Genomic DNA, 27106 nt, shown 5'->3' on the forward strand with positions numbered 1-27106 from the left:
TCCTGCCGGCCAAGAAACCTCAAATCCCAGAGCTGAATTAAAGTGCCCAATCTAGAGGATAAAACCCAGCCAGGAAGATCAGAATGCAAAGCAGACACCGGGGGGAGCAGAGAAGCTCGTATGAGAGTCTTGGATTTTGTGTAACCAGCAGATCTTGAACATTATTAATAAAATATTAATGCATTTATTTAATTATGTTTATATTTCACTGCAGACACAGACAACCAACTTGTTCTCCGAGAAAACACTTAATGAGACTGATGATCAAACTCTTTAAACAGCAACGCACAGTTCCCTGTTCTGCAAACCGTGTTGTAATGCAGCTGACCGGAGGTTAAGGGGATCTGATGTACAGCATGGTGACTGTGTTGTCCATTGGAGATTTGCTACAAGGGTCACTCTTAAATGTTCTCACTTCACACAACGAAAAGGGAACCATGTGAGGTGATGGATATGTTAATTAACTTGACTGTGGTAACCATTTCACACCATATACATATATTAACTCATCATGTTCCATGCCTTAAAACAATCACATTGTACAACTTAAATATATACAATTTTTATTGCCAGTCACACCTCCATAAAGCTGGAGGGAAAAAAGGCAACAATGCCTAAGAAGGAAAAGAAGAGCTGATGAGTGTGTCATGATCAGGGACAGGAGGGCCACGCCATGAGCTCCTCCAGGGTCCTTCTCTCCTAGAGAATCCTGAGAAATCCCAGCTCCTAAGTTTCCCTTTTGCACTGCCTGGGGAACCCACACGTATGAGTGACAGTGGCCGACCTTCACTGTCTCCTCTTGGACCTTCAGCACCCCTGCAGGGCAGTATTACTTCCGTTTCACTGCTGCGAAGGCTGAGCTTCAGAGAGGAGAAGCAACTTGCCCAGACACACAGCTAGCTGAGGGGTTAGCTGAGCTCCACGTCTGGGAATCCTGACTTTTCCATACAAACTGGGGATTATGACTTGCATCCTCAGCTGTGCCCAGCAGCCCTGGGGTCTTAAGGCCATCACTGGCCTTCCATTCAGGAGCACAGGGGTCTCAACTCACTGCCCCAAAGCACCCACTCTGCTTTCAGCATCCAGCAGGAAACTCCAGCCCAGATGGTCCCATCCTCCACTCCCACTCCACCTCCCAATACCAAGGGTTTACACAACAGGGTAGGATTCCCCACGATAGGCTGGTGACAGATATGAGGTCCTGCAGGGGCTTCAGAAAGAGGCTAGTGCTTCAGCCTGCTGGGGCCGGGCAGACTGGCTTGGAGTTAGGCAGACTTGCCTCTGAACAATTCGGCAACACTTCAGAAAAGTTCCCCTGCTCATTGCAGCCCACCCTCCTGCAAGCCCTTGGGGACAAGCCCATGAAGCAGTGTCAGGGAGGTTAGCCTCCAAGGCTGTCTGCGGTGGGGGCTGCAAAGCTGCCGTTGGCATCGAACTGCAGCCAACCATTAGGTCAGCCGGGCTGGGCATCGCTGGGCACGCCCTAGACCTGTGGGTCTGACTTAGCTGAGCATGTCATCCCTGGGGTTGGCCCAGGCGTCCTGATGCAGGACAGCGTCTGGCTTTTGGTTCTTACCATGTCCCCCAGGGGATTCCAGTGAGACTAGTGGGAGAGCCCCTGACATGGAGCCTAGCTTCTTGAAGTATGGCCCCTGCACCAGCAGTGTACGCCTCACCCGGGAGCCCTCAGAAATGCAGAATCCCAGGCCCCACCCAGACCCACTGAATCGGTTTAACAAGATGCTCAGGATCTGTGTGCACATAAAAGCTTAAGAAGCCTGGATGAGGGGAGGCTTAGAGAGTTCCTGATTACTGGCTTCTGACTTGCCAGGCATACACTATCCTGTTCAGTTCCATGACAATCTGGAAAGTGGGCACCCTTTTCCCTTTGTTACAGAAGATGACATTGAGGCTCAGACAGGAAAGGGACTTTTCTGAAGCCATGGTTTCATAGGCAGAGGAGATGGGGTGGGGAACTCAGGGATTCCCAACCCTTTTGCCATTTCCCCCTCCAACCTGCTGTTTTCACGCCAGGGTGGAGCAGCGATGTCTTCAGATGTGAAACCTTCAAATACATTGCACTTGACTCGCATAGCAGGACACAGACCAGAAATTTACATGGCTGTTCATCCACTAAGATGAAATCAAGAAAGGCTTTCCAGACAACCTGGAAACCTGATTTACAGGATTCCTAGGTCCTCAAACACCCCACCAAAAGAGCAGCCCTATGAAGCATTCATAACAGGCTTACCGTGTTCATCCAGCAATATGTTGTCTGGCTTGATGTCTCTGTAAGAGAAAACAAAGAAGCTGAAAATGTGATTCCTGGAGCTTATTGATGAGCACGTGACAGATAGGACACTTGGGGACAAACCCTGGCAACAGCCAGTGAGCCTGTCTCTCCCTGGGCTGAGATCTCAGATGGGAGGCAGGGGAGTAATTAGGATGATAACAGAAAGCTTGTGTTCCTGCTTCCTTCTCTTTCCTGGAACTGCAAGTGTATCGTGTGAATATTTTTTTCCTGAATATTCTTTTTCTCCTCAATCATTTTTTTAATTGAAATACGGTTGACATATGATATTATGTTAGTTTCAGGTGTACAACATAGTGATTCAACACTTATACGCATCATAAAATGCTCACCACAATAAATGCAACTACCATACGTTCCCATACAAAGTCATGACTCCAAACAACTTCTGGCCCGGTGACTCCCAGAAGTGGGGAGACATGGTCTCTGCCCGCAGGTGTAGATACAACTCTCCCTGAGGGACTTTGGCCTTCCCGTCTTGCCGTGTAATCTCCCAGAAGGGTCTGTAACTCATCCAGGTTAAAAATCAGCCACACCTAGCCCCCAGCCAGTTTTTGTGTGGTCTGTGAGCTAAGAAGGGCTTTGACATTTTTAAAGGGTTGAAAAACAAAACACACTCACAAAGCAAAAATGTGAAGGAATGTACACTAGAGGCCACTGTGGCCCTCAAAGCCTAAAATATTCATTATCTGGTCCTTTAGGGAGAAAGTTTGAGGATCCCTTTTTAGAATAACATAGTGAATCACATACACGAACACAGCAAATCTGGGCTGGGGAGTTTCTGGAAAGTTCTGCTCAATGTCACTTATAGCCAAAGGTTTTCAACTCCAAGTTGTGCTTTTGAAAGGCAGGGCCTCTGCCTTCTTCTCCTCTGCACCCTACCTAGCATGGTGCCTATTGCTAATAGATGCTGTCAGAGAAAAAACAGAGCTGGACAGTAATTAAAGTGGTAAAAACAGATTGTATTCAGGACAGTTGCAATAGGGGAAAAGAAACCTTAGCCTAGAATGAGCTCAATTCTGACCACAATATGAATAAATAGGAATTTAGAGCCAAGGAGCAGGTGGGGGGTCAAGGAATTAAGAGAAGTACTAGCTAGAAACATTAGTGCTGGGGGGAGACTCTGTGTAAAGCGACCCACTAGGATTCTTGCTGAAGGTGGGTCAGGGCATCAGACATCAGCTGGGGGATGAGAACCCGATCAGAATGGAGGGTGGGAGATTCTGACTAACCTGACCTGACAGGCTCTTGCTAAGATCAGACAGTGCGGAGACCAACATGGCAGGGCAGAAGCCGTGCCTTAGTTGCAAAAGAACTCAGAAGAGCCCAAGAAAAGTTTGGCGGGTGCGAGGATCTTTGTCAGCACACAGAAAACAGGCAAGAGGAAAGGAGGAATGGGTGTAAGCAAGCCCAGCCTTCAGCATGCTCGGCTGACACCTCCAGCCCCAAATACTTGCCATTAACACGCACATACTTTCCAAAGTTCTATATTAAGACCGTGGATTTTAGAAATGCAAACCCACTCACTCATTTATAATAAATGTCAAATCTTCTGAGGCCAATGACAGCTTTCCTTGAAATAAAAAGTACCTGCTCTTGAGTTTACCAAATAGTAATTCTACCCGAAAACACCCTGATTATTTGTAATAATGTGATGCAGTGTCTATGGCTTTGGGGAAAAAAGAAATGCTCATCTTTATATTAAAATTTTCATTTTCACTATGAGTTTTTTAAGCCCATGCTATTGACAAGGATTAAGCAATGGGACCCCACTGCCAAGTTCACAAAAACATCCATGGTGACCACAGAGATTGTTTGTGGAGTCCCTTTGGAGAGGATGAACTTGAGAACTTACCAAATTAACACAAAATCAGAAGACCTACAGTCAGGTGTTTGTGGATCAAATCCGCACCCGGATCCTGTCCAGGGCACCTCCCAGATGGGCTTCTCAAGAAAGGGTGAGCAAAGGGGAAATAACCCTCATCAGGTTGGCAACACAGCAGCAAATGTTGACGTGCACGTGAGGCCGTAAGGTGTTACTGGGACTGGGATGGCTTTGTCTGGGGCGTGGGGCCCTCAGAGGTGGTGCGGTGGGGGCTCCGGAAGCAGGACCCCAAGGTGCCCACGGGGGTCACGGCCGGAAGCTGCTGCCTCCACGGAGGCTGCGTGCCCTCACGCTCTCTCTCGGGCTTCTTACCTGCCCCCTCCCTTCGTCCCCTCCTTCCTCTCGCCTCTCTTCTTCCCTCTGCCTGCAACCTCGTCCCCTTCCTCCTCCCCACACTCCCTTGTCCTCCCGGTCCGTTTGCTTCCATGAACATTTCTCGAATGCCTCCTCCAGGCAGGTCCGGGCAGAGCGCTGGGTAGCAGAGGCTGGGGATGCAGTCTCCCCTTCTGCAGCTCAGAAGCAGTGGGAGAGGGTGATACGTGGGCTGGGTGCAGCGTGGGGTGGTGGCACAGACCCCACGGAGCCCAGGGAAGAAGGAACAGGGCAGCTTCAGCACAAATGGCGGGGTGCGTGTGGACAGGACAGACCCGGCTGTCAGACCAGCAAAAGGTGGCGGGTGGAAGGCCTAAGGAGAGGTGACCTGGTGTAGTGGGGTGAAGGATCTCCCCAGAATTCATGTCTACTGGACCTCAGAATGTGACCCTATCTGGAAATAGAGCCTGTGGAATTAGTTAAGGATCCCGAGACGAAATCATCCTAGGGCTACTATCGTCTTTGGGAGGTAGAGACTTGGACACACAGACACAAAGGAGGGAAGGCTTGTGGAGACAGAGGCAGAGACTGGGGTGATGTGGCTGCGAGCTGGGGAACACCAGGAGCCCCCAGAGGCCGGAAGAGAAAGGCAAGGATTTCCCCTGAGAGTCTCTGGGGAGCGCGGCCCTGCTGACACCCTGATTTCAGTCTTCTGGCCAGAACGGTGAGATAATGCATTTGTGTTGTTTGAAGGCACCAATTTTGTAGTAATTTGCTGCAGCAGCCACAGGAAGCTATCACCCCTGGCTGGGCAGAAGGTGGGGGTGGCCCGCAAACTGAGAGTAGCAGTGAGGGGTCCCTACTGACCATACAGTGACCTTGGACAGGCCTGCTGCCCACCTGAGCCCACATCCACTTGGCCCGTCCCCCATCCCTCATGTCAAGAGGACCAAACAGGGCACAGGAGTGAGGGGCCTGGTGAGCTACACCCCATGGCCCCAGCGATGAGGCTGTCCCGTCTGGGTGAGGCTGCTCAGGAGCAGATGGATTGGGGTCCACCCCAGCCCCTTCAACTACTGGGTGACCGCTGCCTGTGCTTGTTTCCTCTATGGTGTGGGATAAATATCTGATATGGGCTCGTGTTCGCTCTGTGTACACTCTTAGCACAAAGTCCTAAGATTCTCAAGCATTTCTGGGATGTCCCCTCTTCGATCAGGGGAATCCGCAGGGAAGGAGACAGACCCAGCTGAAGGGAGCTGCCATCTAGGAGGGAAGTTCATGGGCAAACGAGATGATCACGAGCTGGGGCAGGTGCTTTGAGGGTCTGGAGAAGAGCGCAACAAGGGTCCTGCTTTTGTAGGCTGCCAGGGAAGGGCTTTCAGAAGACATGACATCAGGGTGATGTCTGAATGATGAGAGAGCCCATCACACACAGCCCGGGAGCAAGTTCTCATTCTGCAGATGAGGCAACAGAAGGCAGAGGGTGAAAGGCTTCTAGCCAAGGGCATGCAAGGAGGACACAGGTGTCCTTCCCAAGACCACACTATACCACACTCTAGCTTAGCATACGGTAGCGAGGCATCCTCCCTTGCAGGCTTCGAAGCCATGTGTGGTCATGCGTGAGCGGACCCCAGGGCTGTGGCTGCACATGCCTCTAGGAGCTGAGAGCCAGCAAGGAAATGGGGACCTCAGTCCTGCGGCCACAAGGGACTGAATGCTGCCACCAGCCACAAGAGCTTGGGAGAAGGTCCAGCAAGGTCCAGAAGTGAGTGTAGCCCAGCGGGTACCTGCATGGCAGCGTGGGACACCCTGAGCAGAGGAGCCAGCTAAGCTGTGCCCCGACTCCTGACCCAGGGAAACGGCGAGGGAAAAAAATGTGAGTTGTTCTAAGCTTTAAAGTTAGTGGCTATTTGTTACACAGCAATAGGAAATTGATATAGTAGTTATACAATTGTAGGCAACTTATGCTGGGCCTTATTCTCCTCATCTGGAGAATGGGAATAAAAGCCCCTTGGACCGTTAGCACGGCTCCCAGTGCAAATGAACGGTGATGAGGCGATGATCACTGCTTTTTAGGAGGAGCTGGGGAGGACTCGGCCGGGTTCCTGAGCTCTGAGGAAATGAATTCGATTTCTTTTGTAGGTGACTCACCAGACAGAATCTACAAAGCTACACGGAGGAGACGGAGAGCCTGAGTCACGTGGGATTTTAATAAGAATAATATTTTATGAGCAAAGCGTCTTATCAGAACCTGCGTGTCGGCCAGTTTGAGGACCATTTCCTCTGGCTCTATTTTTCATATTGATCAGATCTCAGCTCCAACACGTCGTCTTGCTGCAAATGGGCTCATTCATTCAGGAAGGGCATTCGAAGTGTTTCGTGGATGGGACAGGCTGTGACAATGTTCTCTGAGGACAGGCCCATAATTTCAGAGCTGAGAAAAATGACACTTTGATGAAAAGTATGCAGGAGAGGCTATAAAACCCCGTTCTTGCGCTTGAATTATTCCCCAGCCTCCAAATAAAACAAAACATAAAATGTCAGCTGGGCTATTTTAAAAAGGTACAGCTCAGAAATGGCTCTGATTCAGATGGCAAAGGAGGCAGTGAGGACATTTCTGCATGTGTCCCTTGGCGAGCGTTTTCTGAGGACTATGCCGGCAATCTTATGCGGCAATAAAGGCAAATAAACCTGGTGGAGAAAGAGCCACATGTGTGAAGTGGAAGCCTGTGGCTGTTTCACCACTAGAGAAAGAAACAATTGTTGACACGGATGCAGGTAGTAGGAGACGTGGGAAAAGGCAGATGGGGGGGCCTGCGCCCCGGTCCCGCCTCTCCCTCTGCTGACCTGTGGTCCCGGTCCCGGTGCACCGCCCAGGGTGAGCCCCGGCTTGGTGGCCGGGAGCTGGCTAGTCCATGCTCCCGTCGTGGTGAGCGTCTGTCTCAGTCATTTCTAATGTGCTCACCGGTAAAGCACCTAAACCTACATCCTCACTATTACAGGAACTTCCCTGTATTGTGCTCTAAACGACAATTCAGCGATGCCAGCATCTGCTCCAGAGAGCCCTGGGGCTCCCCCTGCCCCCCAGGGAGCCGCAGTCAGGGCCTTACAGGCAGCAGCGGTGACAGCATTAGGAGCAGCCAGCTCGGAGGCAGAGACCAGCCTCGCTGGACTGGTGGGTAGATGCTGCCGGATGAAGGGAGGTAGTGTAGACAGGGGGGCTGAGACCACTTGTGAGGAGCTTTACTTGATGATGGTGCCAACGTTAGCTTGTCAGACTGAGGAAGGAGTCCTTGGGACTTCCTGCCAGCCTGGCTGAGCACCAGACAACTCAGCCTGACTTCCGTGTTTATAAGACACCCCGCGCAGACCCAGGCCCACAGGGGGTGCGGTGCGCACGTTACCGATAACGGAGGGAGGCAAAGACATTCGGAGCTGGGGCGGGGCAAACAGATGGGCGTTGGGGAGGATGCCCAGAGGCACCTGCTGGGACTCAGGCTGAACTAACGGGGTTCACCTGGGCTGCTGGCTTGTCTTGGTCAGCTTGAGTGGGGCCTTTGCACCCATCCACCAGCAAACTGATGCAGGGCCGGAAGCTAAAGAACTTGTTTCTGACATTGTGGAATCTCACCATCTTTGCATGGCGTCTCCCACAAACTAGGTAACAATTAAGAAACTACGCATCATGGCTACTTGTTATCTATGATTTGTTTTTCCCCTCTTTATCCTGCTTCCCACGGAGGGCAGGGACCACAGACAAGCCCCAGCCCTACCATGATGCCCTGATGTTACTAGCAATCCTGGTAATATTGGCAGCTAACCTTCACTGAGTGCTGGCTGCGTGCCAGGCACAATTTTGAGCATGTTACTTGGATTTCACAGGTAGTGTGGCTACTCTGTATCCGGTACTAGGGCAACACTTTATATGTCACCTTGCTTAATTCTGACAACTCGTAGAGACAGGTAATCACTACTGCTGTTTATCCATGGAGAAAGAACTACTCACAGAGGGTCAAAGTCAAATCTTAGGGGAATAGACATCTCACGTTGCCTGGTCTCTAGTTCAGTGTTCCCTGCCCAGGGAGAAAAAAAAAAATCTAAGGAAGGAAAATGAATTTGAGTTCCCAGAATCTAACCTAGGCAGTAATAATTCAAGGAGCATACTGATAATAAATTTCTGATTTGATAAATAAAATTACATTATTCATATTTCAGGATATGTTTATTACAGCATCTGCACAGAAGGTTGCATTTCTTTTCTAAATAGGACCCAAATGGCTTTACAAAGCACAAACCTGGTGCTGTCCCTTCTTACATAAATCCTTTAAATGGCCCTGCAGGGCTGGTGGCCAGACTCTGTGATTCCATGTTCTCGTGTAATCTCAAAAATAAAACATGAACGCTGAGATGTGGTTGTTAACTGTTAAGTCTAACAAAGGAAACCGCCCAGCACTACCATTGCACTTGTACAAAAAGAGGGAAAAGGAGTCATTTTCACCTGAAAGAATCTTAGGAACATGAACATCCCCGGTTGTCATAGGGCCCAGGTCCACTGGTGGACAAACAACGTTCAGACTGCGCGACCAAAGGCAGGCACGGCGTCCTCGGGACTCTCCGTGATCCAGCGCATCAGCCTGGCCTCCTGCACCCTGCAGCCCAGCCATGCTGGACCCGCTCTGTGCCCTGCAGGCCCCAGCCTTCCCCACCCAGTCTTGGCACACTGTTCTCCCCACTAAATCCCCGGTGCAGGTTTCAGGACACAGTTCAGCCCCGGGCTCCTCCTGGAAGACTGTAGTGGGTCAGATAGTGTCCTCTAAGATTCATGTCCTGTGAACAGGATATCATTCAGGAAGAATGAGTTTGCAGAGGTAATTAAGATGAAATTGTACGGGTTTAGGGTGAGCCCTAAATCCAGTAACTGGTGTCTGCATAACAGAGTAGAAGATACAGATAGAAACAGAATAAGGCCAGTGGATGCAGAGGTGGGGATTGAGTGATGCCTCTACAAGCCAAGGGTCGCCAAGGACTGCCCGGAACTGCCAGGACCCAGGAGAGAGCACGGGAAGATTCTCCCACAGAGCCCCTACTCAGACATGCCAACATCCTGATTCCAGATTTTTGAATGTCAGAGAGTGCATTTACATTGTTTTGGGCCACACGGTGCTTACGCACCTCCTCTGGTGCCACGGCCCTCTCCTGCCTCCTGTGTGCAGCCTGGCGGCGCAGTGTAGCATCACCCACCCGCTCACCCCAACTGTCCTGGGCACTCTGCACGTGCCGCATCCTCAGGAACCTGAATCGCTTCCCAGGGCTGGTAGCAAATCAGTCCAAGCCAGTGACCCAAACAGTGCAGATTTATTCTCTTATAGCTCTGGAGGCTGGAAGTCCAAGAAGAGTCTTCAGGGGCTAAAATCAAGAGTTAGCAAGGCTGAGTTCCCTCCAGAGGCTCCACGGGCACATCTGTGTCCTGCCCTGTTAAGCTTCTAGAAGTATCCATGCTCCTTGTGGCCCCTTGCTTGCATCACTCCAACCTCTTGCTTCTGTGGCCACATCTCCTGCTGCGGGCTCTGACCCTCCCTGGACTTGGGGTTACATGGACCCACCTGGATAAACCAGGATCATCTCCCATCTCATGATCCTTAACTTTCTCACATGTGCAAAATCCCTTTTGCTGGGTCACAAAACCCTGTGCATGTGAAGCGTCACATTCACGGGTTTTGGAGATGTGGACATAGCATCTTTGGGGGGCTGTTATTCAGTCTACATTGTGTCCCCCTGCAAATGCCCATGTTGAAGTTTTAGCCCCTAAGGTCTCAGAACCTGACTATATTTGAAGACAGGGTGTTTAAAGAGGTGATTAAGGAAAAATGAGGTTATTGGGGTGGGCCCCAGTCCAATCTGACTGAGGTCCTTCTAAGAAGAGGAGATGGTACACACACACAGAGGAAGGGCCACTTGAGGGTGTAGGGAGAGACAAACAAGGAGAGAGGTCTTAGGAGGACTGCATCTAATCACACCTTGATCTCAGGCTTGAAGCCTCCAGAATTGTGAGAAAATAAGTTTCTGTCATTTAAGCCCCCCAGTCTCTGGCCCCAGTGAACTAATATGGGCAGGCAATATTGTTATCCCGATTTTACTGGATGATAGAACTGAAGCTGAGAGCAGTAAACATCTCCGTGGTCGGAGGTCAGAGGCCGTGGATATACCAGTTAGAGACCCATGACTTGATTTAAAGGCATGGAAGCAAGTTTTTAAATGTACACACAGCCTTCTAAGTAATTCTGACTTGCATCTAGCTTAAAACCCCATCATGCTACCACGCAAAGCATTTTCCTCTTGCTTGATTCATCGGGAGGGAAAGACCATCCAGGTCAAGCCGTGCTTGGGGGTTGTTGGTTTCTCTTTAATCTTGCAAAGAACAAACACGAGCATGGCTGACACTGATGAATTCAGTTCAGAAGCTGTGCCACTCCATGGGGCCTGGATGTAAACTTGGTTCCTAAGGCGATTGCATTCAGCCAATTAGTCCCAAGTATATCTCATGGAGATTTCAAAGCTCTTAGGATTCACAAACATCTTCAAGGATGTACTTGGTTCAATCAATTCCTTCAAGGATGGGTGAGCCCGACAGCACAAGGCTCTCGGCACGAGGGGGTTGTCTTCCCAGGCAGGGCAGGGAGGGTCCATGGAGCCCCCCGCAGGGTTCTTTCCCACTGATCTTAAAAGTCTGAATTGTAATGGTCTGCCCAGGAGTCGGCGTGCTCCACCAGACTGTGAACGCCTCAAGGCAGGAGCCATTGCACAGCCTGTGCAAAACAATGCAAGTGTGTGGAAGCACAGGGTGCTCGTCCACGGCCCTGTGTGATGGCAAGGAGTCCTTGTGATTGGGGTACACCTTTGAAGTCCTCCACACATGAACAACAGTTCAGGTCTTTACTACTGCCTGGGTTTTCCTCATCTGTAAAATGGGGATAAAATAAAATAATGTATGTGAAGGACCTAGCTCAGTTCCTAGCATATAGTAGGGCTCAAAAAAGGGTGTTTATTTCCCTCACCCTGATGTGGCCAGCAGTTTAGAAGGAACAGGATGTGGCAGAAAGGAAAGGAAGAGTTGACCCTAAGAAGATCACAACCATCTCTCACATTTGTGTCGTGCAATTTCACAGCTGCACTTCCCGTGCTGCAGCTCAGTGGGTCCACCAGACCGCCCTAGAGGGCCAGCACGGTCTTCTTACCACGGTCAAGGGAACTGAAGCCTGGCAAGGTGAAATGACATCCTCATGGTTGCAGTTGAAAAGTGGCCGCAGTGGGACTGACTGGAGCCCAGCTCCCCTGATGCCCAGCGAGTGCTCTTTCCGTTCTACTCCTGAGGTGGGGCGGTGAGGTGAGGGGCAGAGCCACTCGCCCTCCTGTGCTCCCCTCACGGTCCTGGTGTCCCTGTGCATGTGCGTGCTGCTCCCGGGCCGGTGTTCTCCCGCATCTCCACCAGGTCCATCCTCTGCCTGATGGTAGCCAGCTGTCACTCCCTCTTAGAAGCCCTCCACGGACAGGATCGCTGTCCTGCAATTCCCCGCCCCATGCACTTGGCTGTCACAGCAGCAACACAACTGGTTTATGTGTGCAATTGTCTGATGGATGTTTTCTTTCCCAACAGTCTCTCAGTTCCGTGAAAGCAGCACCATGTCTAGATTTGCAGCCCTGGCATAGTGCCAAGCACATGGTAGGTGTTCAACACAAGTTAAGTTCCTACACCTATACCCTCATCCGGGGTTCACTGGGTGAACACTGGTCAGAACTCTCACATTTGAGTCCGAAGGTCCTGAGTGTGGCCCTAGTGCACGTGACCAATGTGTGTCAGGTCCCGGCTTGGGGCTCAGGCCCTGGTCCAGGCAGGGGATCCCCCAACACTCCTGGTTTTTTCAGAGGCTCTGGTTGGCAATTGTTTCACTTCACTCCCTTTTGTCAGCTTGCAAATTGCCGCAACGATTTGGTTTTGTGTTTTCCTCCCAGATTCAGGGGTCCCAGTGGGCTCCCAGTAGCCGGGTATAAGAAGTGCTGTGAATCTTCATGAGCCCCATGGTCCCCAGGGTCCCCATTTCGGTTTAAATGCTCAGACAATGGGCCTTATCTTCTTAATCCTAGACAGAGCTCCTTTCTGAAGAAAATGTTGGAGAGAGTTCAAGTCCACATTGAGGCCCAACCTTATATCTGTGTGATTCCTATTGGAATTTGAATTTTGCTTTCCCAACTGTTGTAAACTATTAACAGCGTGGATTTTGTGTGGGTCGTTGAGAAAGGCATTTTAGAGGCAAAAGGACCTAAGAAATAATGGTGTTTATTTTTAAAAATTGAGAGGTTCAATTACTTGTTCCTGTTTAAAACCTGGGTTTCAGGTCTGGCTTGATCTTTCTCCATGGCCAGTGTTCTTTCTGCCGCCAACAACATGCCTCTGTTCTTTCCTGCCTCTGTTACTCTTCCTCCAGGCCACAGCTTACCCACCATGCATCTAGGGGCTCTGCCTCACACTTGACGTGAGCTCTTTTGGCCATTTGATGCACATTTATTGGCACCTTGCCTCTGCCAGGAGTGGCCTCGGTGCTGAGGATGCTGCAGTGCATAAAGCAAAGTATCCAGGAGCCAGTAGAACAAGGCTTATGGATAACAGGCAAAGAAAAAACCTACACCATGGCAGTAAGGAAAAGAAAGGGAGAGGCAGTTTGACAGGCGGAGCTCCTGGGAAGAGGTCCTGTGCTGGGGGAGGTGAGGAGCAGGAGGGCTGGGGGCACACAGTGCAGTGGGGAGAGTGAGTGGAGCCCCACGGGATCCTGGAGGAGGGGAAGGCTCTGACCAATCACCCTCATAACCTGTCCCCGCCCCAGCCCTGGGTCCGTGCACTGGGTTTCACCTTCCAGCTGAAGGGTCCTCAGCCTAATAATGTTCACTGCATTGCCCAGAACAGGGTTGGCCTCTGGACAACCCCCTTTCCTGATATGATTACCCTATTTGCAGGAGGGAAGAGGGGGCCCAGCATGCCTGGGAAAGCACCCCCTGGCTCATGACACTCCAGGGTCCTCACTGTTACCCGCCTTGGGACAATAGGGGTTGCCCTGCTCTCTACCCCTTTTCCGTTGGGCACACGGTCCCAGTTCCATGGCGTCCAAGTCCCACGGTGCACGCAGCCCCTGCAGTAACCTCTTCCCTCCCCACCCCTGCTCCCCGTCCCTTTCAGGGACTCTTCTGAATTCAAGGCGGGCAGCTCCCCCATGGAGCATTTCCCCCTTGTCTTGTTGTACCCACACCTGCTGTCCTCCAAGGACACCGTGCCACCCAGTCCTCTGCAGTTGAGGCTTTCTTGTCACCCCTTGGAGCTCCGGGACGGGGGCCAGCAGCTGTCCCCTTGGTCCTGTCCGCTTTCAGCCTAAACTACCATCCCTGAGGCCGGGCCCTCCGCCCACACTGCCGCCTCCCCTCCCCACCGCAGTCCCCTGGGGGCACTCAGGGTGGCCTGCCAGGCCTGGAGGCCGCTGCTCCGGGTCCCTGTCTCTCCTGCATCGGGCCCCACGTGTGAGTCTGGGGGATGCAATCACCTGGTGCCGGGCACCCCAGACTCTTGGTTCTCGACCTCTCTTCCTGCAAAGACTCCTGCTCACCCGCCTCACCCCCGCCCCCCGATGGCCCACCCCAGACCTCGTCCCTTCCAGGGACCACCCGCTTCCCACCTCTCAGGCACCCCCCCTCAAGCCACTCACAGCCTTCTTCCCGCTCACCTCTTCCCCTCCCAGCCTCCAGTGACCCAGCCCCCGCCTGTCTCTCCCCAGGTCCCACATCCCCAACTCTTACACAGCCAAAGTTTCCTGGAATCTCACCGAGGTCATCCGTCCCCACACTCTCAGCCACTTGCCCGTTTTGCCAGGCAAAGCCCAAACCCTGGCCAAGCCTCCTGTCTGACGGCTGTGCTCCCGCGCCCACCCTGCTGGCCGTGGCTGGAGAAACGCATGACCGTGACCATGACCATGGCTCCGAGTCCCCAGCAACCCTCCGCGTTCCTGCCCCTGGATCCACCACCCCAATGGCCCTGCCTGTCCTGTCACCACGGCTCGGCTGGGACGTGACCATCTCGTGTCTTCCTCTCTTCAGCCTCCCCACACCCCGCGCCTAGATGCCACAACTCCTGTCTCTCTCACCCCCGCATCCAGCCCCTTCAGAGCGTCCCCTGGTGTCCCCCTTTCCTCTGGGCTCACAACCTCCAACCTCCGGCCTCTTCTGGAGAATCAGAGCCACACTCACAGAGGCCTCCTCCCCAAGCCCGCCCCTCGCCACCTCGCCTGGCTCCTTCCACGCGGCTAGGAGTCTGCCATGCCAGCAAGGTCCCACCCCGGCACGGGCCAGGCGGTGCCCTGCCTGGAGGGCCTATGCCCCTGTGTCTAGGGGATGCCCGGCCTCTCTCCTGCTGACCACCTGGCTCCCCAGCGCCCTCCACGGCTCCCCTCCTTGAAGCTCTCCATACCCTTCTTCCTGTCTAACCCTTGTTGACTTGCTCGTGGTCACCCTATCCTGACGAGGAGGCCAACCCCAGGGCGAGAGGGACGTTGGCCCCACTGCCACATCACCAGGCTCAGGAACAGTGCCTGCCACAAAACCACACACTAAATGGTCGTTCAGACACTTGAGTGGATAGAAGTCTGGCCCTCAGAACCCCCAGCCTCCAGGGATTCCTCTTCAGCGGGTTCTCAGGGCCGGTCCACAGTCCAGCAACTTTGGACACGAGGGTGCCATGACCTCCTTAGCCCCCAGTGCCCACCCTGGGCCAGCCGCAGCCTCTGACTCTGTGGGCGAGGCCTGGGCACCTGCATCTGTGACAAGCCCCAGGGAGATCCTGATTCCTCCAGGGTTTGAAAGTCCCTCTCTGCTGAGATATCTGGGATGCCTCATGGTGAGAGGCTGTGTTCTGGGGAGAGGTTTCCAGGACCTCTTAGTCTCCAACCCCCGGTGTATAGCTACAGCCTCATTAAACACAGGGCCCCTGTGGTGGGCTCTGATTCCCTCGGGAGCCAGTTAGGCTGCTGTGCCACAGCTGCGGAGTGCCTCGGGCTCCCTTGAGGCTGGCACGTTCACGTGACTGACGTGAAGGGGGTGGGGAGGCTCACCCTCTGGCTCACAGCACGGATAGCGTGCAGGAGTGACACAGGTGGGCTCTCAATTACTGGGGTGCTAAAGCAACAGCCCGGGAGGGTACCCATCAGCTGGCAAGGGAAACAAGCAAACACCACGGAAACCCACCCACCCGCCCAACCATGGCTGATGGCAGGGCCCAGGGTGGAAACACAGGATTTCCTTTCCCTTATTTTACTAGGACCGTGAGAGCCCTGGTTAGAAAGTAGAGTCTATATGGAGCATTACAATGAATTAATGTTTTAAGAGTTGCTATATTTAGGGCACAGTCTCTCTGTATTTTGTCCAAAGAGGCCTGCTGCCAGAATGCGTAAGAGTCGTGGAGTCCTAGGCTGTCAAGGGAAAGGACCTTAAATCTATCTGAAACCAACTAGCCCTGGGTCTCAGAAGCTCTCTGAGCCTCAGTTTCTTCATCTGTAAAGTGGGATGATCATCTTATCTACCTCCTGGGATTGCTGTGAGAACCAAAAATGCAATGATGCACATAAAACAATCAGCCCAGGCTTGGGACATGGGGAAGGCTTAATGAACACAGCAATAATTTTAAATGCTTCATTTAGAAATAAGAAAACCTTGGCTGGGAGAAGGGAAATACCAAGGCAAGGTCCTACACAAAGCAGTAGAAGGGAGACCGGGATGGAAAGCTGGGGCTTTTTGCTGTGAACTGTTGAGAATTATGCTCCTGGGGAGGCCCTAGGATGCTGGTGACAGGGGACCTGGGACCCTCTATCCTATCTTCCCCTAGTGTAAGAAGGGCACAACTAAGAGGGCAGCAGCATGATGCACTTGCAGGGATGGGGTGACAACCCCACAGCTGGCACTGTGCACAGCCCTCTTGTGCCTGATCCCATCTGATCCTCACAACAGTCCTCTATAGTAGAGGACACTGTCACCCCATTGATACATATATATATAAGGTAACTTATACCCCGAGACTCTGAGCAACTTGTCCAAGGTCACTCAGTGTGATGGTTAAGTCTACGTGCTGACTGGCTGGACCATGGTGCCCACATATCTGGTAAACATTATTCTGGATGGCTCTGGGAGGGTGCTTTTGGAGGATGGTAACATTTAAATTCGTGGACTTTGAGCAAAGCAGATAACCTTCCGTAATATGAGTGCGCCTCATGAATGGTTGAAGGCCTGAATAAAACAAGGACTGCCCTCCCCCAGCAAAAAGAAATTCTGCAGCAGTTTTCAGACTTAACTGCAACTCTTCCCTGGGTCTCCAGCCTGCAGCCCACCTTGTCGATTTTAGACTTGTATCTCCACAATCTTGTGAGCCAATTCTTTATAATACATATCTATCTATCTATCTATCTATCTATCTATCTATCTATCTATCTATCTATCTATCTATCTATCTATCTATCATCTATGTATCTATGTATCTATGTATCTATCATCTATCTATCTATCTATCATCTATCTATCTATCTATCTATCTATCTATCTATCTATCTATCTATGTATCTATCATCTATCTATCATCTATCTATCTATCTATCTATCTATCTATCTATCTATCTATCATCTATCTACCTACCTACCTATCCATCCATCCACAAATCCCGCCTAGTGAGTGGCGGAACCAGGATTTGAAGCCAGGCAATGGCTGTCAGACCCATGCCAGAAATATTAATAAGCCCAAGGACGCTGGGGAGGAGTGAGCTTTCACAAAAAGAACTTTATTACAAATAATATGCATGGTATTTCCTGAAATCTACACCTCTGGGCAGGGTAGGCAAGAGGTAAGCGGCCCATGTGCGATGTGGGAAGGGTTAGGGGTCAGAAGTGGTGAGCACCTAACACGCACTGCCTGCTGCTCACACCCCTCGCCGAGCCAGGTGCTGCACGCACATCATCTCATTCGATCTAAAACCTGTGGGATGCAGGGCATGTTCTTGTGCTTGTGCTACAGGGCAGAGGGCTGCGCTCTCTCCGGTGCCCAAGCCGCCAGAGCGCCATGGGCAACGGCTCCCTCCAAGCTATCAGAAGGACCAGGTTCAAGGTCTGGCTCTGCTACCTATGGGCGATGTGGCCTGGGGACTAACACTCTCTAAATCTTCCGCACCCACCAGATTGAGACAATTGTCCTTCCTTGCAGGATAGCTGTAAAGGCTAAGATAAAGGACCTGAAGGGACAGCATAGTCCCTAGAGTCTTGAGAAGTCATCAACTCCTTACCCTCATTCCAGCACATTCTCAGAGCTTGCTGTGTGCCAGATGCCGCTCTCTACTCAGAACAGAATGGACAGAACTCAGGTATGTTCTTATTCTCATGGAGGTTAAGTTCAGTAGGGAAAGACAAGGAGTAAAAACGAAGCAGATGATAAACATGGTCCTTCACACTGAGTCACTGCAGTGCAGGATGTGCCTGGGTGACTGGACAGAGAGCTGGGGGCAGGATGGGCTACCAGCCACTATGATGCTGAAGCTGATGGCAGAGATGACAACAACGGTGATGGTGATGATGGTGGTGATGATGGGGCCGATGACGATGAAGGGGATGAGCTGCGGGACCACGAGCAGGCTCCTGGGGATAATGCTGGTGGCGCGCATGAAGATAGCACGCTATTGGACTATTAAGTAGGCTTCTGAACTTCTCTGAGTCTTGGGTTTTTACCACACTGTGCAGATGCTAAGCCCCGCCTTGCAGGATGTTGTAGGGTTTGCGTGACTGGAGGGAAAAGCAGGACTAGCTATGTAATTGATGCACTGGTGGGGTCCAGCACAGAATGAATATGCAGGGCCCTCTATTCAGATCTTACCAAGAATCTCAAAGTAGCAAGAACAAAGCATTAAGCCAACTGTGGGCCCTACTGAATGTGGGGCCCTGCGAGGTGCAGCCAGCCTTGGATGAGGCGCCTGCACATGGTAGGTGCTCAGTCAGTACTGGTTCTGTGAGCAGGAATTGCGCCTCCTCTTCCCACATGATACGAGGCTTAGTGAGAAGTCTGTGGCTGAAGGTCACATTAATTAGTGAGTGGCTGGACAGGATACTTGCCCAAATTGCCCTCACTTAGATGCGAGGCTCTTCCCTTTACAATATCTGCTGACATAGTTAGGCAAAGCTTCGGTACAATTCCTACATATCTTCAGAGCGGCATCCTTCTATTCCGTAACTCTTTCAGTGCAGAGTTTGACCTTTTCTGTTTCCCTGGGCAGCACTGGAGAGGTCTGAGGGTGGGGCTGGGAGGGACGCAGGGGCCTAGATTAGACACGTGGGCCTGGGTGCATGGCCACAGGACCAGGGTGGCGCTGATGCAGCCCACTCCATTCCGTTTTCTTTTTGTTTGCTGAGTGAAGAGATAATGAAATAGCTCACGACCAGCTGCAGGACAAGTCTGGTGTGGGGCAACTCCATCAGAATAATAAACACATTCAAATTGTCCTCAAGAAAGAGCAGGGGGCTTGGTGGACGCCCTGTGCACTGGAACGTGGCCCTGGGATTCCAGCTGCCTCGCGGTGAGCGTGGTTTCACATTCTCCTGCATTAGACGGTGGTGGCTCCGGCTGTCCCGGCCGTGATGGTGCCCTCAGCCCTCAGAACATGCTCTGAACAGTTCTCAGCCTCAGAGGCCCTCCAAGATGCCCCTGAAGTTTCACCACGTGCACAGGAGGAGAGTGCCTGTGGCTCTGTGGGGGAAATGACCTGGGGCAGCTGTCTATAGGTGGGGCCGGGACCCAGGGGGTGACTCAGTGCCCCAGGGAAGCACCAGAGGGTCCATTAACCCTCGTATTTGCCTGCTCAGGTCACATACCAAAAAGCACTGCAGGCTTGGGGACTGAAACAACAGAACTTATTTTCTTATGATCATGGAGGCTAGAAGTCCAAATCAAGGTGTGGGCAGGCTGCTTCTCTGAGCCTCTCTCCTTGGCGTGTAGAGGGCCATCTTCTGTGCCCTCCTGTGCACGTCTGTATAAAGACCTTCTTATAAAGGACCCACCCAATGACCTAATTTTAATTGAATTACCCCTTTAAAGACCTGCTCTCCAAATATAGTCACATTCCGAGATGCTGGGAGTCAGGACTTCCACATGTAAATTCTGATGGGGGAATAAGTCAGCCTGTAACAGCATCTCATGGGATTAATTGAAGAGAAGAGAACCTTAGACCCTCGGATACATATGAGCTGCCTCCTGTGGGCATGGTTGTAGGGGGGAAAAGGGGTCCAGGAGGAGCCAGGTTCCCTGAGGTCAGGGAGGGCCTCATACAAGGATGAGGACATCAGAGACAGTGGGCCGAGTCATGGAGTTCAAGGCCCCTGGGGAACGGTCTGGGAGAAAGGAAATGGGGGTGGGGGCAGCCAAGGAGAGGCAGAGAGGCTGATGCCACAGGTGTTGCATACCTGGGTTCGGATCCTGGCAATTATCTCATAAGTAATATAGGAATGTACATTTATATATCTCAATAAATGGGTGCATTCAACTTTACCGTTACCCCAGCAAAGGTGGGGGATAGTGGGAGGCAGAGAACAGGGCTTTGTAAGCAATGATGCAACACTTTGTGAGGAGGGAGGGGGAGTGAATGGAGCTCTGGGGTCAGACATTCCTTGCTTGAACCCTTGGGCTGAGCTGCCATCACCTGCTCCCTTTCTAACCTGACCAAACTTTGTGACTTGGCGTTTCTGGGCCTCAGTTTCCTCACCTGCAAAGTGGGGTAACAGTTCCTGTCCCCGCACAGGGCTGTGAAGACTGATGTGCTAACAAATGAAACAGTACACGGCACGCCAGAGGAGAAGGGGAAGGTGGCGGCTGAGAGTCAGGAGGGGGGATGCAGGAGCCTGGGGAGAGTGTGGAGGGAGGGGACCAGGATGACCCACGCAGACAAGGCCAGAGCCTCGGCTGAGCCTAACTGCAGCGCAAGAGTCCCCTAAGGGTTTCCACCACAGAGGGACACGGTCTGACCGACGCTGTGGAAGATTTTGGGGTGCTTCCCAATGAGCCTGGGGGCCTGGCCACCAGACCGCAACTCCAGGGGGCAGGATGCTTGTGCTTCTGCTCGTTGTTCTAGAAGAGCCCCTGGCACACGGTGAGGGTTTATTTGGTGACTGAATGAGTCCCTTATCCAAACAATAAAGGAATAAAACCAGTATGAGCCCACGGGGACAGAGAGCTCGGGACATTCGCACCAAAGGATGGACTGTCATCACATGTGTAAAGGCACAAGCAGATGGAGAAGCCAGCCTGGTGGGCCGGAGGAGGCTCTGTGTCAGCGCTCCCAGAGAGGGGCCCAGCTGACCAGTCGCCCTGTGGAACCTGGGGAACCTCCGGGGACTGAGGTTGAAGATGTGCTCAGGAGGGAGCCAGGTAATTGACGCTCTGCATCCAGTGTAGGACCCATAAATCTACTCCACGCCTATGCTGCTGGGCCATGCACAGGAAAGGGATTGGTGGACACAGGGCTGAAAAGGGGGAGCAGAAGAAATGAAGGTTTAAATTGTAATACTGTCCCCATTCCCTACTCCCTTCTTCTGTCCCGCAGCCACACCCTCACCAGCTAGGCCAGTGCCAACACCACTCAGGGCACTGTGGAGGCCTGGAGTAAAGACCTGCAGACACCGACAGGGCCATACTCTGCCTGCTCATCCTGTAGAGGACCCTACCCTCCGGCTCTCGCTGTCTGATGTTCCACTGTGTGGCCCTCCCTGCCCCAGACCGAACAATCGGCTCCATTCTTCAACATCAGTGAACACTTGTCAGCAACCAGAAGCCATTTGAGGAAAACCTCCAAAATGAAAAAGGCCCTTAGAGGAAACAGAAACAAGTTCAGGGAAGAGGAAAATTTGAAATAACTGTGATTAATCTCCTCAGAGAGGTCGGTTTTGTGGGTATTGTGCCCACAAAACACAACAAGATACAATGAAAAAGGAAGTTGGAAAGATGAAGAGCCCTCAGAATTATCTGAGGATAATGAAGAGTATCTGAGGACTGAAAAAAAAAATGAATAGGAAAGTTTGGAAGATGAAGTCCAGGAAATTTCCTGGAAAGTAAAATATAAAGTCCCAGAGGTGGAGAATAAAAAAAAGAAAGAATGAAACATGGGAGTTCATCCTAGCAAGTCCAACACCTACATAATAGGAGTTCCAGAAAGAGAGGTCAGAGAAATCAAGAGGATTTGTGTGTTCATGGGAAGGAAGCACTGGGGACTTTCTGGGGAATCTGGGTGTGCAAAGGCACAGTGGTGGGGGGACAAGAGGGTCCCTGTGAAATCGCAGATAATTTAGGAGGTCAGAAAGGCCCAGAGACAGTGTTGGCAATGACACTGTACAAGCAGGTGGGGATGGCGGAAGGGCAGGGAGAGCAGGTTTTGTGTCACCCCGAGTTTCACAGAGTAAGACTGTGAAGACTGCAGGGGTTGGCCGGCGACTTCGGGAAGCACACATGACCTCATCCTGTCACACTGGATCATGCGTTGAGTAAGTTATTCTCTAGAAATTCTCCTTCAGTCCTTGTAATTAGGTCAATGCAGTGGGTCCATTTTATTCTGGAATCTCTTTAACATTGGACACTTGGTAATCCCCCTTTTGATAAAGAAAGAGCAGACAGCAGGATCAGTACTTTCGGCAGGCGACAGGATCTCGCTGGCACTTAAAATACTACTCTCATGTCACTATTTTTATGGTCACCTTATATTTACGTTCCCTCTTCAGAGAACTAATGTAAAGTGTCTTTTTGAAATGATTTAATCTTAGCAAAAAGCAGTGAGTCAATTATAGAATGCTTATAAATAATTGTATAGGTAGGATGCAGATATGGCAAAAACATTATAAAGGGAGAGTATTAGTTTTCCAGGGCTGTTGTATAACAAATTATCACAAACTGGGTAGTTAAAACAACAGAAGTATATTTTCTCGCAGTTCTCGAGGCCAGAAGTCCAAAATCAAGGTGCTGGCAGGGCCAAGCTCCCTCCTGAGGCTCTAGGAGAGGGCCCCCCCTTGTCTTTTCCAGCTTTTGGTGACCCCAGTGCTCCCTGGGCCCCTCAGTGCCAGCCTCTGTCTTCACATCTTCTCTCCTCTGTCTTTGTGAGTCCAGTTCTGTCTCTTATAAGGATACCAGTCATGTGATTTAGGGCCTGTGATGGTTGATTTTAGGTGTCAACTTGACTGGGCCATGGGGTGCCCAGATATTTGGTCAAACATTATTCTGGGTGTGCCCATGAGGGTGATTTTAGATGAGAGCAACAACTGAACTGGTAGATTGAGTGAATCAGATTGCCCTCCCCAATGTGGGTGGGCCTCATCCAATCAGTTGAAGCCCTGAATGAAACAAATGGCTGGCCCTCCCCTTATAAGACAGAATTGTTTCCTGCCTGGCTGCCTTCAAATTTGAACCAAAATATCAGCTCTTCCTGTGTCTTGAGCCTGCTGACCTTCAGCTGTAACCCTAGCTTCAGCTCTCCTGGGTCTCCTGCCTGAGGCCTCCATCACCTGCGGCTCTGGGAACTTGCCCACCTCTGCAACCATGTGACCCAATTCCCTATATACTCCTATTGATTCTGGTTCTGTTTCTCTGAAAATCCTGACCGGGATGGATGGGCAAGCTATACCTATGCGTACTCAGAAACTAGGGCTCCGTTTCTTCCTCTGTTTTCTGGGTGACTCCCCCTCATGCTTCAAGTCACAGCGCCAAGGTTTCACCCCTTCCCAGAAGGCTTTTCCTGGCCCACAGGCTGACCCCACTGCTGTTCCAATCACATCTTGCAGTTGGTGGTGTGCTTGAGCAAAGTGCTTGACTTCCAGTCAGCATTCAGTTCATCTTTTTTGACCTCAGGTGAGTGAAATAAGGATTCAGCAAGTGGGCTGTGATTTTATATTTTGAAGGGGCTCAACTGTGGTGGACTGAATCTTAAACTTTATTGGGCTGAGGGCAGAAACTTAGCTTTCATGTGCTGTGGCAGGAAAGGCCTTCCAAAAATCGATCTGAATTTAGGAAAGAAATACAGATGTGTGGTGGGGAGGAGTTGGGAATATTAGTCTGATAGGATCTCCTTTCTCCTGCCGAGGCCTTGAACTCAGAGTGTGTAAATGTAGTTATTATTATAATGATAGGGATGAAGCTGAAATCTTATTATATAGTCCACTGACCCAGAAAAGATGAGAGCTGTCATCTTCTCTTTTTTAACATTCTGAATTTTTGGTCTAGCATAGGATGAAACACTAGATTAATGACAATTTCCTGGGTAGGATGCCAGTATGGACCAGTGATGACAAGGCCTCGAATGTGAACAAGAGCTGAGCAGGGCGAGCTGCCACGAGTTCTGGCCTGCCGAACGCTTCAAGGTTCCTGCAAAAAGAATGGACAGCACTGCGGTGTTGTCAGCAAATTCACCAGCTCGGGCACATTCCAGCTGCATGGAGAGGGCAGGGACCAGGCGTACCAGGGCTGTGGCAGTTTCAAAAATCTGCTGCTCCTTCCTTACTCATTGGTCAGAAGCTCACCAGAATCAGCGCCCCCTCACCCTCTGTGTCCACATTTCCCATCTCAGACTGGCTATCCTGGCCCCCAGTCCTTTGCCTTCCCTTCCTCACTTGCAAGCCCTCTGACTGCTGGCCCTCATCTGTCTTTTATGGGCCAGTCCACTGCTGTCTGATTGACTATGCTCTCATTCTGGACCATGAGAACTATGTTTGCCTGCCTGCAGGGGCTGCTGGGGTCAACTCAAGTACAGCCCATATCCTGGCCTGTTTCCAGGATGGAAGAGAAGTGGCTTGTGCCCCCAGGAGGACATCTCTGTGGTCACCTGGGTGTGTTGTGCATGGAGCTCTCATCCCCATCAGGGACGCCACCCCTGGGACACGAGACCTCCCCACTTACCCTGCCCTGAGATTCTTAGACCAGTCTCGGGAGGCTCAGGCAAAATAATGTGTTTGAAAATATTTACATCTGCTTTATTCCAAAAAGGTTTGTAAAATGACTCATCCTACATATGCATTACTACTGGACTATACAATAAATAATAATAGCAGTGATAATATGATAATGACATAACAGATATAGCCTCTACAGCTGTTTTTGTATGAAAATTAGAAAAAGATGCGTCTAGAGAGGTAGCAACCCATGTCTTGAGGCAAAAATCTTGTTTTTGTAAATAAAGATGTATTGGAATGCAGTTGCTCCCATTAGTCGACATATTGTTTATGACAGCTTTCTTGGAGAATCCCAGCCCTTGACACCTGCTCAAGTTCTTCATCTCTCATCCCCCACATCTGATCACCTGGGTTCACCTTCAGCAAGATTCTGTAAAGTTATTTTAGCCAGAATCTCCCTACTTTTGATGTCTCCTCTTAGTAAGTTTTCATCCACTGATCCTCTGTTTTGCTCCTTGGCTAGAAATCCCCACTTGTTCTTGTTGTGTTCGGAACTGAGCCTCGTCTCTCTGCATCTCTGTTGCAGTGGTCTTGCTTCGTTGCAATAGTACCGAACAAAGTCTTTCTTCATGTTTTAACAAGTGTCAGAACAGTCATTCCTTTAACAGAGGTGAATCCTTCGTGTGAGGTCCCACGACCAGGAAGTGTGTCTCCGGGGCTCCAATCCAGGTGCTGTGGCAGCCTGGGCAGGGACTGTGCCCCGTGAGACCTGCCGCTCCAGGCAGAACTCCAAGCCCCAAAGCTGCTCGTGCATACTGAACTCTGGACCTACGTTTTGGGGTCACTTTTGCTTGAATAAAAGGTTTCCTACCCCAGAAGTATAAACAAACATCTGCCTTGCTTCCTTGATCACCGCCCATACCCACTGATATCATTAGTCACTCTTTAAGATTTAACTCTCTCAAAAAGGTTTCCAAATAGTTCATTCATTCAAACATACGGCATGCCTCTGATGTGACAGGTACTTGAGGTCCACAAGAACCTTACCACCAGTGAACTGTCTAATACAATCCTGTTAATGACTGGTTCATAGCTACACAGACAATTCATCTTGACTCACACCTGGATCATGGTTGAGAGATTCACATTGCTGGAGAACTGGCCACCAGACCCAGGGAGGGGACCTATCAAGTGTTAGCACAATTGATCTGACCACCAACAGCCACTGCATCTCTCTTCCCAAATCCCCAAATAAAAAACTGGTGAGTGTAGAGAGTGGGAACCACCAGGCATGACAGGCCAGGGTGGAGAAGGTAGGTGTGCCTTTCCTCTCCTTCCCGTGACGTGAGAAGCTACCCCCACCCTCGAAGCCAAGAGAAGGGCTAAGAGAGAGAAGATACGGGCAGAGATGAGAGCTGCCGGCAAGAAGGATGAATGGCGTTCTGTCTGAGGGCTGCACATCCGCTCAGGCGGTTAGCCTGCTGCCTGCCCTTGTGACGGTCTGCACAGGGGAAGAGGGAATGAGAGCGGAGAGGTGCAGACAGACCAGCTAGAAGTGGATTTGACCTCTAGATAATGGTGGCTTAACAAAAGATGGAAGTTTATTTCTCTTTAGTGTAGAAATCTTGAGGTAGGCACTGCAGAGCTGGCCCCACAGCCAGGCACCATGCAGTCTTTAGGGAACCAGGTTCTTTCCAGCCCCGACTCCATCATCCTTAGGGTGTGGAGTTCCATAAGCTAGGATGGAGCTCCAAGCACCATGTCTCCATCCAAACAGCAAGATGAAGGGTGGAAAAAAAGGCAAAGAGTAGTTGTCAATGGGGTCTTAAGGTTCCTAGAAGTTGTTTTTTTGATATTTTTGCTAACGTATCATTGGCTAGCACCCAGACACATGATCACAGCTAATGCACGGGGACAGCCACACATCCAGGTACAAATCTATGAGCCACTGCTACCAGGGCAATTCACCATCCTTGCCACAACAGGGAAGGAAGGCTGCATGAGGGCAGCCCTGTCCTTCCCAGCATCTGGCATGTTTCCTAAGGAGCGTCCCGAGGCGGGGGCACGTGAGCAGTGAGATGTTCTTCTTAGAACAGGAACTGAAGGAGAGGTGGGTGAAAAAGGGTCTGCTCTGGAACTCCCACGTCAGAGAATGCCCTCTGGGCCCTCCTAAGAACTCACTTGCCCTGTGAGAGATGGGGCCATGTGCCACCACGACTGCCTGGGTCCATGCCCTGTTTGATGTTGGGCCTTTCTCCCTAGAACCCGCATTTATGCTTGGGGGTAATAATAGATCTAATCAGGGGGTTATTGTGAGGACAGAGTGAGTTATTGAATGCAATGCCCTTAGAACCAGATCCGCCTAGTGGTAAGTTTGCTGTTATTATGAGGATACCTTGGTGTTGACAGCAGTGATTGTTGGTCAGTCAATAGCAAAAGGACCAACGTGGTCAGCTACGTAAGTCCCTTTGCATCACCTTCTTCTTTAATCTCACACACTGGAGAGGTGACACACCCCAGAGAGGGAGGAACTAAAGAGACTGACAAGTTTGTTCCTGTGACTCAGAGGGCAAGTGGAAGAGCCAGTCTGCAAACTCATTTTTATTTAATAAACA

General features: G+C 51.0%; 1 protein-coding gene across 2 annotated transcripts in view; it reads right to left on the reverse strand.

Moving 5' to 3' along the window:
* Nucleotides 1-27106, reverse strand: part of STK32B (serine/threonine kinase 32B) — a 298005-nt gene that overhangs the window by 56585 nt on the left and 214314 nt on the right. For both annotated transcript variants that reach the window (XM_036921132.2, XM_036921133.2), the window contains exon 5: nt 2252-2289. In XM_036921132.2, the coding sequence (XP_036777027.1) occupies nt 2252-2289 (38 nt within the window). The remainder of the gene's footprint in view (nt 1-2251; nt 2290-27106) is intronic.

The sequence above is a fragment of the Manis pentadactyla genome, chromosome 5, assembly GCF_030020395.1.
Source record: "Manis pentadactyla isolate mManPen7 chromosome 5, mManPen7.hap1, whole genome shotgun sequence".
Lineage (NCBI taxonomy): Eukaryota > Metazoa > Chordata > Mammalia > Pholidota > Manidae > Manis > Manis pentadactyla.